This window comes from Archocentrus centrarchus, chromosome 5, assembly GCF_007364275.1.
Source record: "Archocentrus centrarchus isolate MPI-CPG fArcCen1 chromosome 5, fArcCen1, whole genome shotgun sequence".
In the NCBI taxonomy this organism is placed as follows: domain Eukaryota; kingdom Metazoa; phylum Chordata; class Actinopteri; order Cichliformes; family Cichlidae; genus Archocentrus; species Archocentrus centrarchus.
The window spans coordinates 5072494-5087165 of NC_044350.1; the positions used below are offsets into that span (position 1 = coordinate 5072494).

General features: G+C 41.7%; 1 protein-coding gene across 2 annotated transcripts in view; it reads right to left on the reverse strand.

Annotated features, from left to right (window-relative positions):
- Positions 1-14672, reverse strand: part of LOC115780268 (solute carrier family 41 member 1-like) — a 29103-nt gene that overhangs the window by 6421 nt on the left and 8010 nt on the right. The window contains exons 1-7 of one of the 2 annotated variants that reach the window (XM_030729365.1): positions 8995-9189; positions 5966-6073; positions 5595-5666; positions 2598-2742; positions 2357-2503; positions 1770-1914; positions 1597-1676 (exon numbers count right to left, since the gene is read on the reverse strand). In XM_030729365.1, coding sequence (XP_030585225.1) covers positions 1597-1676; positions 1770-1914; positions 2357-2503; positions 2598-2742; positions 5595-5666; positions 5966-6073; positions 8995-9189 — 892 coding nt within the window. Of the gene's footprint in view, positions 1-1596; positions 1677-1769; positions 1915-2356; positions 2504-2597; positions 2743-5594; positions 5667-5965; positions 6074-8994; positions 9190-14672 lie in introns of those variants that run through there. The other variant, XM_030729366.1, reaches the window with a different exon arrangement.

Here is a 14672-nt window from a genome sequence, read left to right on the forward strand (position 1 = left end):
CCACTTCAAAACATGTCAGAAATGATACTGCATTTGGAGTGCCTTTACAAGTACGGGACAGAAAAGTTGATCTACTACTTTGTTCCAGACTGACATGACTGAAATTTTTTCATACATACTGACTGTTCATAATTCATTTGATTTGTCCTCCATCAACACCAGCAGCTTGGCATGTGGCTCTGAGTGAAATGTCTCAACAACCATTAGATGGAGGATCATGAAATTTTCACACTAACATTAAAGCTCCCCTAAAGATATTTTAAAGATGATAAATTAATACATTGATGTTGGTGATGAACTGGTGCAGACACGTTTATGGCAGGATAAAATAAAACTGAGTCAGTTCCACTGTCTAAGCTATCTGTTTTGCACAGTTGAGCAACATGTAAAGCACACAATACCATTAATGTTGTTATTTCCAGATATAAAAACATTTAGAGGTGTTGTGAAAATGTATAACTGCCCCTGTGTGTGTATGAGGTGAAGGCAGACATATAGTTTCTGTGTGGACTTTGCATGGTTCCCTGCACCTGTGTGTGTTGATGCATGTGCAGTCCATTCAGTTACATTACCTGCCCTGCTGAATTTGTAAGTTTGCCTTCTGTCTTTAATTTTTATGGTAGTTTCATTCCAGGAAAAACACACATCACATAAAAGTTTTAAACTGAATTGAATTTAAAATCCTGAACATGAATCTCCTTCCCTCAGCCAGGACACAGATGGACCATGTACCAGATGCATCATCCAGCATGACAATGACCTAATGACAAGGCAACAAAGGAGTGGCTAAAGAAGAAGCATTTTAAGGTTCATGGAGTGGCCTAGCCAGTCTCCAGACCTCAATCCTGTAGGAAATCTGTGACGGGAGCTGAAGCTTCAAGCTGCCAAGCAGCAGCCAAGAAACTTAAAGGATTCAGAGAGTTTCTGTAAAACGGAGTGGCACAAAATCCTTCCTGAGATGGTGACCAACTGCAGGAAGCATCTTACTGCTGTGCTTGCTAACAAGGGTTTCTCAGTCCAAGTAATAAGTCACTCAGTGACAGGCAAGTTTATAATTTTTACTTAATGTGTTTTACCTGGATTTTTGGTTGATATTCTGTCTCTCCATTAAAATAAACTACCATAAAAATTTGAGTGTTCAATATTTTAACTGAGTGCCTAATCCCAGCACTTACCCTAACCTAAACCTAATTCAACTTTCACCGTAAAACCAAACGATACCTGCATGAACACACACGTGTGTATATAACATGTATAACATCCCTACGCCAGAGGACAAATGAAAGAGATTTTTTTGTAACCTTTTTGGGCCCATTGTCTTTTCCATGGAAAAGAAAGCTGAGCATCTCTCAACATACCAGTAAATAATATTTAAAGTGTTCCTGCATTAAAAAAAAAAGTAGATTTTAAACTTTATTGTCCCTCATTTATTAATTATTTGTATGAATGCTTCATAGGAGAAATTAAGAAGAAATCACTGATAAATTTAAAATAGTTCTCATACCAGCCTATAATCTGTTACGGTGTGTTATAAACCATATTTTCTGTGTTTGTAATCTACATATATCTACACTGGTTAGTTCTTCTTCTACTCACCATTGATGACTGGAGTAAATACGGCCATACCTTCAAAGTCTGGATTGCTCACAGTTTTATCCAGAATCAGACCACCAATACTGGGAGGGAGACAACATATGATCCATGTGAGTTACGCCTATTGCACTCCTACACTGAAAAGGAAATGACAGTGATCTGTGACACCTGCTCACCTGCTGATAGACATGGCCAAAATGACAGGGTGCCAGCCTGACTTCAGGACCTCTCTGATTGGTGGAGAGCGACTGGCAATAATGACCCACACTGGGACTAGGAACAGGAAGAAGCCACACACCACAGAGGGCAGGTACCATATGTCTGAGCAGCAGCATGGTAGAAAATAAATCAGTCAAAATATTCCATAAATTCTTCATATACACAAAAAAAAACCCAACTTTTTTTGTTTTTGAGTCTTTTTTTTTTATTCTGAGAGAGGCATGAAAGGGTAGACTGCTCTGCCCTGGGGAAAACTGAAAAGACGATGGGAAGATTTTTACTATGTCTGACATCTACTCTGCGGGACTGCCGGGGTAATTTTTCAAGAACTAAAAGTTGAATCTGCTGCCCTCTTCTGGCTGAAATACATACTAAGACTGCTATTAAATGGCTGTAATAACTTTAACTTAGTTAAGCTGCTTTAAAGACTCATATATCACAAAATTTATCTACAATCAGCTTTACACATGCAGACTATCAAGATATGCTTTGTACTGAAATGGTGCTTTTCCCATCTGATTTAATGTAATATGTGACCTCTGACCTCTGTAAAGGAAGAAGAAGCTGCTGACTCCAGCTAGCAGAGACAGAGTGATGAGGTCTCCGAGGCTGGCGGCGATGGGCGTGGCCACATTATCCGGGTTGATGCCCACCCTTCTGGAGCCAATGATCACTGCCACCATCACTAAACCTGACAGAGAACACGAGGATTGCCGGACATAAATTCTTTGGTGTTGTATTCTGCATCATTCATTCCTCCACAGCAATGACATCCTTTGTCTGACCTAGAGACAGTGCGGCAATGAAAGCAGTGGTGACACTGCTGGCACACAGAACAACAGCCTGGATAACATCCACTCTCCCTTTGGTCAGACCTCCGAGACCCACCGCTGCGACTGCTGCCAGGAATCCTACCACTGTGGCCTGGACCTGAGGAGGAGGGACAGAGCAGAGGGAAGCAAACAAAGTAATTAAAGTTACATTTAAAAAGAGTTTGATTTTCTTCTTATTTTTTTTTTTTTTTTTTAGCTAAAATGTCTGCTACCAAATGTACCCTGTTAGTTCATGTTAGCTATAGTAACAAAAATGCTTAAAAACTTTGATTCCAGCTCCAAAATTTTCTTCTTAAAATCTGCTAAAATCGCTCTGCATGGCTCCCAGTTCAAAAATAAAGTTATTATCGTTAACGAAAATGAATGAAATAACAAAACCTGAAATTGATAAAACATTCTTGATAACTGAAATAAATAATAATGATAATTAAAATGAAAAAACGATAACTAACTAAACCTATATTGTGGGTTTACAAAATGAACTAAAACTAACTGAAAGTTAGATAAAATGACCTTTGTTTTCGTTATTTTATTTAAAAGCCGTGTGGATTGATACGAAACCACCAACATCAAAGTCCACCTGAGAACAGCGCACAAGGCAGCTACGGAAACCCAAAGAGGGGGAAAAGTCTCAGCCAGCACCGCATTATAAAACACTCGCACACGACCACAAAGTGATTAACACACATAATCCAGCTATACAAGCATGAATGCGGACATAAATGCGGGGATGTGTATGTCGGCTGTAAAGACCCAGCTGAAGTCTAATTATAGAGCATCTAACCAAGCTAGCTCTCTCAGCTCCAAAACAGAACCAGCTTCATGTGGTGGATAACATCAGGATGCAGCTGGATTTGAGCTTTGATTCCTTCAAAGAGTTCAGTTTCATTTTGTCAAATATTTATTCTGATATTATACACCAAATCAGTGACGTGCAGACAGGTGAGGCAGGTGAAGCAGGGTCATCGTAAAATACTAACACTGATAAGAGAAAATACTTTTGACCACTTGACTGTTCTATAAAACTGTTTAATTAATTATTTCAACACTTTAATGGTCAAAATGGCGGAATTTACGCATTGCCTGTTTAAACACATGGAAGAAATGCGGAGTGAGCCAGTGCAGTGCTGTGGCTCACCTCTGGTGGCGCTGTGTCACATACAAGAAATGAAACAGGCGGTTGGCGCATGCTCATTGCTGTTGCTGTCTCTCTCTATATCGCCAATATACATGTTTGATTACACATTTGCTACACATGCTGATGTTCCACAGTCTGTCTAATATACTGAATGAATGTGATGAATGAACAAATACACGGTGAAAATACACAGGGTGAGGCAGAAAGTACCGTGCCGCACCGATAGGGGGCAGTGCTGTCCCGTAGGGAGAAGGATATGCGCATGGACTTCATCTTCAAATAAAGGCAAGATAATACATGTTTGTTTGTTTTTTTTAATTTATTTAAAAAGAGACAGACCCCCCCCCCCCCCCCCCCCCCCCCCCCAAAAAAAAAAAAAAGTTTGACCTTACATTAAATATTTTGTTTTTCTTGCCATCATTGTTGAACAGTATGGAGTTGATTAAAGCATAATTAATCATTAGCATAATTAAAATTGAAATATAAGCTTCTATTTTGGGTTCATTTATGTGAACATCTGACTGTAGACGAGTCAGTGCCTCACCCGTCACAAACCTCACCACATGTCACTGCACCACATGTAGGTGTTATTAATCTACTGCACTTACGCTTAAGTTTATTGTAGAATTTATTGAGTTTGTTTTTCTTTATGTTTCTCCCTGTTGATGTTCATGTGTGTCCTTAATATTACACACAATTAGCACGTAATGCTGCTATCTTGTGAACAGTTGGTTGTTCAATACAATTTTGTAACGGTATCTTTTGTCGACGTTTAAATTACACAATAGTCACTCTTGCATCTTGAATCTTGCACCTGACAAACTATGAAAAAATAAAACTAATGAAAACTAAACAAAATGTGCATAAAACAAAAATAAAAACTAATAAAAACGAGCAAAGCCACTCTGATAACTAACTAAAACTAATTGAATTAGAGAGAAAAAAAAGTAAAAATGAATGAAAACTAAACTATAATGTAAAATCTAAAACTATTATAAGCCTGGTTTAAAATAAGCCTTTTACAAGCTTTTACCTTAAACAAGGCCTGTGAGCAGCCCCTTTGTTCTACATCATTCTAGCTCATCTCCCTTTAAGCCAGCTTCCTTCTGAATGGTTCCCCCTTGCAAACAGATGTTTTGAACAGCAGGTGGGTGGGATTTCTGTGTTTGGTGCTGTGTGCCTGAAATCCCTCTCTCATGTGATATCACACAGAACTTAGATTAAACAGTGAATTTAGAGCCTTCTGAGGGGGTTACTGTCACATCCGCTGACCTCACTGAAACTTTGGCTTTGTTTACTATGAGCATCCACCTCATGACGCATTTAAGAGGAAAAATAAGGAACGCCATGCTTTAACATTTTCTCCACTATGTGTGATGATAAAAAGATAGAGGTATTAAATTGTATTCTGTTTTATTAGACATGTTTCATCTCACATCTTACATCTCACAGTATCCTTTCAGGGAATATATGAAATACCAAATACTTTGAAGGATGCTGCTTAAATGTCTTTACACTGTCTCACATTATATGCACTGCTGGGTGCATTTTCATTAGCAGACACAGAATTAGACCAATTTGGGGATTTTATGCTCCACTATCTGATCTGAACTCCCACTTTTGAACCATCCCCCAGCTGTTATCGAGTGTGTTTAACTGGCAGAGCTGCATTAGTGTTTTGAAAGGGAAGACAATGTTATCACCCCAGGAGAGTTTTTCGAGTTAAAGTGAATTGTCACGAAGCCAGCAGAGACACAGCAGAGTGATGGAGTGTTATTAATCGGATCAAGAGTGTGGGGTGGTGCAGTCACCTGAATGAGAGCCAGATTGCAGAACACCATCCTCCACTGCTGCTGGGCCTCATCCATCTGCCCTGTGTTGGCCTGTGGGCAGGAACAGGTTTATGTAATCATATTTCTCCATCACATGGTCTCAAGTGTGAATGTGTAAACTTAATTCCCACTGGCAGACTTTATTTTTTAATTCAGTCTAAATCCTGGAAAGATTTTTTTCCCTGTTAAATATTCAGAAGTGATCCCTCAGATGGAGCTTAATGAAAGTCATGTGTATTGATAATCAATTCACACTTAGCAACAGCTGCTTATAAAATTGATTTTAAATAACGTTCCATCTCTTATTCTATGTGTGTTTTTAGTAGGTGTGTGAGTGTGTTTCCACTCACCGCTGTTGACAGTCTGGATGCCAGTGTCATTTCCAGATTCCCCTTCAGACCCACCAGGGCTGGCACCAAGATAAACACCTCAGAGATCTCCTTGAACACCTCCCAGTGCTAAAAACCACACCAGTGCTCACTGTTTACATAGATCATAGTGAAACTACACGGCAAAGCTACTGTTTGTTGGTTAAAAACACATTTAGCCCAATATTGGAAGATATAAAAGGCATCTTACCCTGGTCAGTATTTTTAGCTGTTTACTTTTAGTACACATTAACTGTTAATAAACACAACGATGAGCAAACAAGTGCCCTCCTGATGTTTCATTAAAAGGACATACCAGTCATATTTGATCAAACAAGCGTACACAGTCCTAATAAATACTAGGATTGCAGTCTCAGGGTCAGCTGGGTGAGTGGTCAGTGTGTTCGTGTCCGATCAAATCTTAGTGGTCAGATAAACACCAGTGCTTTCATATAAAGAAAACAGCTACATCAGTAGTCTTCCAGGGTTGATAGATAATTTTTGGCAGTGGGAGAAACTGACTACCTGGGAATAGAAAGAGCCCTGCGTTTTCATAACTGTGGATTTGCCCAAACCTTATGTAACTTCTAGCTTAATTAATGTTGACATGTACTGAGCTTGTCCAAAGTGTCTGCTCTAAGCTAACTGACATCATTTCAAAAAGGCTTTGGTGGAGCTGCATTTTGTTAAAACAGAAGGTTGTGAGTGAACTCTGCAGCATTTTGAATAATACAGCTCAAATACCAGCATGCCGTAGCAGGTAAAAATGGTAAGCTAACCTGCCTGTGTTAGTATATTGCGCCAATTTTTCTGATTATGGCTGTGGAGTATGAATGGGTTAATGATTGGTCTAATATTAATTTTAGAACAGCACATGCATCCAGCTACAATGAATTTTAAATGTAAAATTATGTAATATGCTTCAAATGCTAGCTGTTGTGTCTTTCATAATTCATTTAGGCTGAAAAGACTACAGAGTAGAGTGTTGCCAGGCCACAGACTGTATATAAAAGATGGCCAAAATGACATCACCCATTGGTTTTGGACTCTTGAAATTTAGCATTTTAGCTGCCACTGTGTTTTTGTTTTTCTTTTTTTATGTTTGTTTTAGGGGTTTTTTTTGTTTAGTTTTATTGAGCCAGAAGTAACCCTATTTAAGAGAGAGGTTGGAGTACTAAATTACCAGCTAAGGCAAGCTAGCTTGATTAGCAAGCTGTATCTATAAATTATATGGTATTATAGGCACTGATACAGATTTTTACTAATTGGTGCTAAGTAACAAGCAGTGACGTGCAGTCAGGGGAGGCAGGTGAGGCACGGCCTCACCTGTCATCGTGGAAATATAAAATTAAAAAATAAATTAAATGGTTATATTCATTCAGTGATTTGTATTTTAAAGTTCTTTTCCATTTAACTACACCATTTTTAGATTAGTTTTTTCAAAATCGCTGAATTTTCGCATTTGCCGGTCAAATACTAAGAGACGAACGATGAGGCACCAGCCCGGCGAGCCGCACCACGGATTGCGCAATCCGTGATGCGGCTCAGTATAGTCATTGCCAATGACTACTAACTGTGCTGGCATGCTATGCAGTGAGACCGGATTACTTTCCCTTTGCATGTGGCTATTAAAATGTTCTAACACTTTTACTATATGAACTAAATTTCCATATTTTAGCTGGTGTATATAATGCACAGTTTTTTTTTTGTTGTTTTTTTCATTAACAACTGTATGTGTGTAATGCATTCTTGTGTTGAGCGATCATGAAACTGCTGCGAAGAGACACTAGGTGAGGCACGCAGTTCTCGTGCCTCATGGTAGGGGGCGCTGGTGATCCCAGGGACTCTACGACTCCTCGGCGGCAAGCTACCATAAACAGTTAGCAAGGCCAGTTAGTTTTTCCTGTTGCTTGGCCTTATGTTCAACATGGAAGATTACATAACTCAACTGAAAGAATTTTCTAAACTGGACTTTCAATCGAAGCAGAAGATAATAATTAAAGGAAGACCAACACCGGAGCTAAAAGGTTTGCTTCAGACTATGTTAATGTTAAACAAAACAACTGTTGCCAATCAAATGGTGAATAAGCTATATGTTTGTAAATCTGATGTGATGACGTCAGTGCCTCACCAGTCACGACCCTCACCGCACGTCACTGGTAACAAGCTAATAAAGTAGCAGAATTTTACTTACCAAAACTGAAGCACAAATTTGTTGAATAATACACTAAATGTCATATTATAATTATATGATAATTTATAGTATAAATATATAATACACATATAATTGGCTTCATTTTTCAGTGCTGCTTGAGCCACTCACTAGCAGATCTAAGCTGCATCCACACAGGAAGCGATTCACAGCTACGTGGTGACCAAAGACTATAGAAAGTTAATGACATTCAGCGACTACAAGCGAAAAAAAAACTGCTGGTGACACAAACTAGCTGGGTCCCGAGAGTACCCAATGAGAACACAGGATACTGGTGAGTGACATATGACAGGGTAATAAATAAATTTGAGGCAAATGGAGCCTGGAATGTCTGCTAGCAACCAACCATCAGCTCCTCGCGTGGACGGAGCTTTATTTGTACAGATATTTCTGCTAATAAAGAAACCTTAACTCTGAATGGTAAATCATGAACCCTTAGTGCCTGCACTTCATGTATGCCTGCTTATGTGTTAGCTTTATGCATCACCTAACAGGTGGCTGAGCCTTCATAATTCAGCCTGACACTGAAAACGTGTGTTTTCTAAACAACATTTTTTCTATTCTTTCTGTACAGCTTGCTTTGACTGGAAAACATATATAAGGGACAAATAAATTACATAAGCATCCTTTTCATCATCGCTACTGAGCATTACTCATACCAAGGATACGTTAAACACAGTGACTGTAAAAATTTGAAACAATGTCAATATTTTATATTCAGGCTACATGTTTAAGAATCATACCTGACTAGAAATGAGTGTGTACAACCTAACACATTGTGGAGAATTAGTTTTCATACTTGCACAACATCCATGACTATCCCTGCTGCCACCATCCCCAGGCCAGACACCAGGTAAGGCAGTAGGATTTGGGCTGCAATGATCCATGAGTTCTCTGGCAGGAAGCTGCGGGCTGAGCGGGTCAGTTTGCACTTGAAGCCTCTCAGCTTTTTCCCCTGGAAACGCAGCTCCAGAGCCAGATGGGTCACCACCATGGCTAATTCCTGTTAACCCATCCCTGCTTCAAGCTGAGGTGTTTGCAGAGAGGAACGTCCACAGAGTCAGCTTTAAAGCTGAATCAGGTAAAGCTAGTTTGAGGAGAATGCAAGGATCCGCTTAGACTAAGGAATTACAGCCAGGACAGACAAGATTTTCTTTTCCCAAGTTATCTTCACATCAATCCAGGCTTGTAGCTAAGTCACAGGTGATGAAAATAAAAAGCTTAAAGAATCCAACAGCCCTGCTTTGCCCTTCACCTGTCACTCCAGGATCTGCAGGGGAGTCACACAAAGTGTTTTTGCAAATGGTGGACTAGCCAGAGGAATGGAACCTTTCATCTACTTGAATGGACCACTCATACAGGCACACACACAAAGATACACACAGGGCCACTTGACAGCAAGTCTGCCAGACCTCTTCTGACACTCTGCTACTGACAGACCTTCAGACACACACTCTCACACACACGTACACACTCCAGCCACACACACACACACATGCTCTCTCTCTCCTCATGCCTCACTCTTCAGCAGCCGGGCAGCCGAGGCGGAGCGCTGGAATCCCGGCCTCTCGCGGGGCCTGAAGAAGGTCCAGGTCCTGTGGGACAAGGACATCCAGAAGGCCAGCAGCTTCTTTTCAGCCCTCCTGTGCTGCCACTCCTTCTCCATCTCCACGTCTTTCTCATCACTTCCATGTTGATGCTTTGTGTGAGCTTCACTGCCTTGGAGCACCTTCTTCATTTTGATCTGTGGGATGCTGGGATGTCTTTCCAGGCTGCAAGTTGTGAAGGAGCAGTGATGGACCGTCTGACGTCTTAGGCTTGTCTGAAGAGTCAGAGTGATTGTTGTTCCTCTGCTAGGGCTTCCCTCAGCTTCCAGGTGGATCGATGAGTCGTGACGGTTCTCTGTGATGGTGGGAGTCACAAGACAAGCATGCATGTGTGTGCGTTTGTGCGTGTGATGATCAAGGAGAGGTCTGTGTATAAGCAAAACTGACCAGACTATATCAGGACTCTTCTTTTGTCCGGGTCTCTTGTCAGATAAGTTCAGAGGATACTGCAGATGTGCTCTCCCCCTCTTCGATAGCTCCTCCTCCTCACTCTGAGTGGATGACGCACTCAGAGCAGCAGGTGCTGTACCTGTCACCAACACGTGGTGCTGCTGCTGCTTGGAAAGTGCGCAGCTTATCCTCTGACTGGAGGAAGCACACAGGCTGCCACTAACTCCGAGATCATTACATCACACATTCTTATGTCATTTGCTTTTATATTTTACTTATATACTTATATTTTATAATTATGAGCAAGGTGTGGCATGGAGATAATAATCTGCTGCTTGGTCATATCACTAAACTGCTGTTTCAAGTGTAAGAAAAAGACGGGAATGAGACAGGCCCTGGCCCTTTGTTCTAGTCTTTTTCCTCTCCTCTGTTCAAACTTCAGTAAATATATTGGAATAATGTGACACAAGAGAGCAACAGAAGCCTGTGCAGAATGCTTGTTAGACGACATCCTCTCAGACACACACACACACACACACACACACACACACACACACACACACACACACACACACACACAAACAAAGGACAGTGACTCAGCTGAAAAGTGTCCTTGAGACATGATTTGGAAAGAGCACTCCACTCTCTGCAGCTCCCCCTTCTGACTTCTTCCTGAATAGTGCAGCAACAGCTGCTAAAGACTGAGCTGTAACTAAAATAACAGTCTTGAGGATTGCTTTTCTGGCATCTCAGGTCACTTCACATCCCTCTATTTCACTAATGCACTAGCAATACACCAAAAGGCTTTTCTAGGTCCCAAACCTCATATTCCTTTTCAAATAATTCTTGAAATGGCCTCTTGCCAAATACACAGGCAGCTTAAGTCGACACTTCAATGTCACTGCAGGCGGCTTCTCAAAGTTTAAGTAGTAAATACTATGTAACAAAAAGGAAACAGGAGCTGCTTTTGGTCCAAATTGTAATCAGAAACAATGGATACATCAAAGTGCTCAGTATAATAAGAGTGAAACTGGTGATTGTTCTAAATACTGAGGACTCTGGTTGGATGCTAGATTCACTTTAAAAAACCCATGTGGGACATTTATTAAGAAAGTTAAAGACATGTATCTCATTCACAAGTCCACAATTTGTATGCACTTATGGTAATACTGCTTCTATGCATGTCTTTACATCCACCCTGAAGCTTCTTGATTCTTTGTATCACAGTGCATTGACATTTACCACAGGTGGTTCTTTCCCATCTTTGTATCTGGTATGAACAATAACACGTTTCCACTGCAGAGGTGCCGGTGCTCGTGCCAGTGCTCGTTCCAATGAACCGGCGAAATGCTTAAGAACAGGCCCGTGTTTCCACTGCACTTTCAGAGCTGATCCTTTACGTATGAGTGTGGGCAGATCCTCGTCTGGAAGCCGAAGGGCACAAACATGGTGGAATATGCTGCTGTGCTGCAAACCTACAGAATTATGTTTGCGGTCCAAACAAAATTACTGCAGCATCTGGGAGCTGCACAAGGTAAACACAGACGTAGAGTACAAGCAAGACAACAAGTATGCACTTTGTATCCTTTTATCTGTGATATGAACTGATACAAAGCAGCAGGTTCAGCCTTAGGGCCCAACCTAATTCACAGTTGTGAAAATCACATCGCTTTTCTCGTGTAATACACACCATGCAGTGAAATAGAAAACTTTACACTGAAATGGCAGAGTCACGCCCTTCTGCCGCTTGCATCACACATTCTTGGTTCCAGACAGCTAGCTTGTGGTTCTGGAGTTGAACCCATTTTTTTGGCCAAGCACCGAGTGCATTTGAGGTGGAAAAAATACTGAACGGTTCGAACACTGGTACCAGTAGTCAGATGGTTCTCTTTAGTGAAGACAGGAGAGCAGCACAGTATGACGTTTATTAACAAGGTTCTACTGCAAGGATTGCCTTGTTATTACTGCTTTTTTATTATAATTTGAACACAGTACTAACAGTGTCTTGTCACAGCACATTCTAGCATTAGTGGTAGTGCTGTGCCATAAAATATTGTCCTCAATAATTCCAGCATCAATTTTTACATGATATGAAAATGTCATATCGAGATATTATTGCTATAGCAACACCATATGTTTACATTCCTTAGTGCGTGCAACAACAAGAGGAGCTCGGACATGTCTGAGAGCAAGAATTGTGTGTCAGACTCTCCAAGTGTCCAACAAAACAAGTACTGCAAAATATGCACAAAAACTGTTCCTGCTAAAGATGGAAACAACAAACATGTTTCACCACTTGAGGCAAAAACACACCGTCGAGTACAATGATTCATTTCTTCATTTATAAACATGTATGATGTGTCTTTGTCCTTAGTGTCTGTCTTGCTGCGAACTGTAGTTTTTTCTTGAAGGGCTTTCACAGCTCCACTGGTACTGAAAACTAATGTTTGATTATGGATTTCTGAATACAAGTAGGGCTGCAATTATTGATTATTTTAGTAATTGAGTATTCTGTTGATTACGCCATCAATTCATGAAGTAATTGGATAAGAAATAATTTTTCATATTAACAATTCATCTGCATTTAACTTCCATACTGCAGAATTTTCTCTGTGTGAAACAAACAGAAGTGGATCGAGCAGCTATAGAGTTCTCCACCTGAGCTCACCGTCTCAGTGAAGGCTCCGCCTCTTTACTGAGACTGCACGTAAAACAGCTGCTGCTGTTGTGTTTTTGTTCCAGCACCAAATGATCGCTAATGCTAACAGCAGCAATCTGATGGCTAAGGCTGAAGTAAACTAAAAATAACAGCTGAAATTGTCTGCATAGCGAGCACAGCACACACACACACACACACACACACACACACACACACACACACACACACACACACACACACACACACACACACACAGCAGAGGGCAATGGAGGTGTGGAAAAACTTGTCAGCAATGATTCACTCGTGCTAAAGGGTTGTTTTATTCCAAATGATGGAAATCTGTGGCAGCGATGGAGAACTTTAATGCTGCTAATGGTGTCTCCGCTTACACAGAGACACCTGAGCTGCAGAGTTAAATGAAACATTGAAGCAACAAATTTGTGTCGAGGATTTTTAATAATCAAGTTATTTACAACTCCAACTCTCGAAAGGTTCAAGGAATACTTTGAAGGCCTCCTGAATCCCACTGACACGCCTTCTGTAGTGGAAGCAGAATCTGGGGATGAGGGGGATGACACGCCCATCACCGTGGGCGTGTCATCAACAACTCCTTGGTGGGAGGGCCCCTGGGGTGAAAGAGATTCGCCCTGAGATCCTGAAGGCTCTGGATGTTGTAGGGTTGTCTTGGTTGACATGCCTCTGCAACATCACGTGGAGATCTGGGATTGTGCCACTGGATTGGCAGACCGGGGTGGTGGTCCCCATCTTTAAGAAGGGAGACCGGAGGGTGTGTTCCAACTTTTGGGGGATCACACTCCTCAGCCTCCCCGGTAAGGTCTATGCCAGGGTGCTGAAAAGGAGGGTCCGCCCGTTAGTCGAACCTCGGATCCAAGAGGAATAATGCGGTTTTAGTTTTGGTCGTGGAACGCTGAACCAGCTCTTTGTCCTCTCGAGGATATTTTAGTGTGCGTGGGAGTTTGCCAAAACAGTCTACATGTGCTTTGTGGACTTGGAGAAGGCATTCATCTGTGTCCCTTGGGGTATCCTGTGGGAGGTCCTGCAGGAGTATGGGGTGTCTGGCCTGTTGTTGCGGGCCATTCAGTCCCTGTACAACCACAGTGAGAGCTTGGTCCATATAGCCAGTAGTAAGTCGGACTCGTTTCCTGTGGGTGTTGGACTCCGCCAGGGCTGCACTTTGTCACCGATTCTGTTCATAATTTGATGGATGATGCGGTCCTGTGGGCTTCATCGGGTGGTGGCCTCCAGCTCGCAGTGGAACGGTTCGCAGCTGAGTGTGAAGCGGCCAGCATGAGAATCAGCACCTCTAAGTCTGAGGCTATGGTCCTCAGTCGGAAAAGGGCGGAGTGCCCTCTCCAGCTCAGTAACGAGTTCCTGCCCCAGGTGGAGGAGTTCAAGTATCTCGGGGTCTTGTTCATGAGTGATGGGAGAAGGGAGCGGGAGATCGACAGACAGATCAGGGCTGCGTCTGCAGTGATGCGGACAGTGCACTGGTCTGTCGTGGTGAAGAGGGAGCTGAGTGTAAAAGCAAAGCTGTCGATTTACCAGTCGATCTGCGTTCCTACCCTCACCTATGGTCACGAGCTTTGGGTAGTGACCGAAAGAATAAGATTGCGAATACAAGCGGCAGAAATGAGCTTCCTTCGAAGGTTGGCTGGCCTCTCTCTTAAAGATAGGGTGAGGAATGGGGCCATTTGGGAGGGAGTTTTTAGGTAAACCTGCTTCCTGGAATAGGCCTGTTTTGAGCTGTTTTGCTTTTCAGCTGATTCAGCAAATTATGTTTCAGCTATTTTAATTATTTCT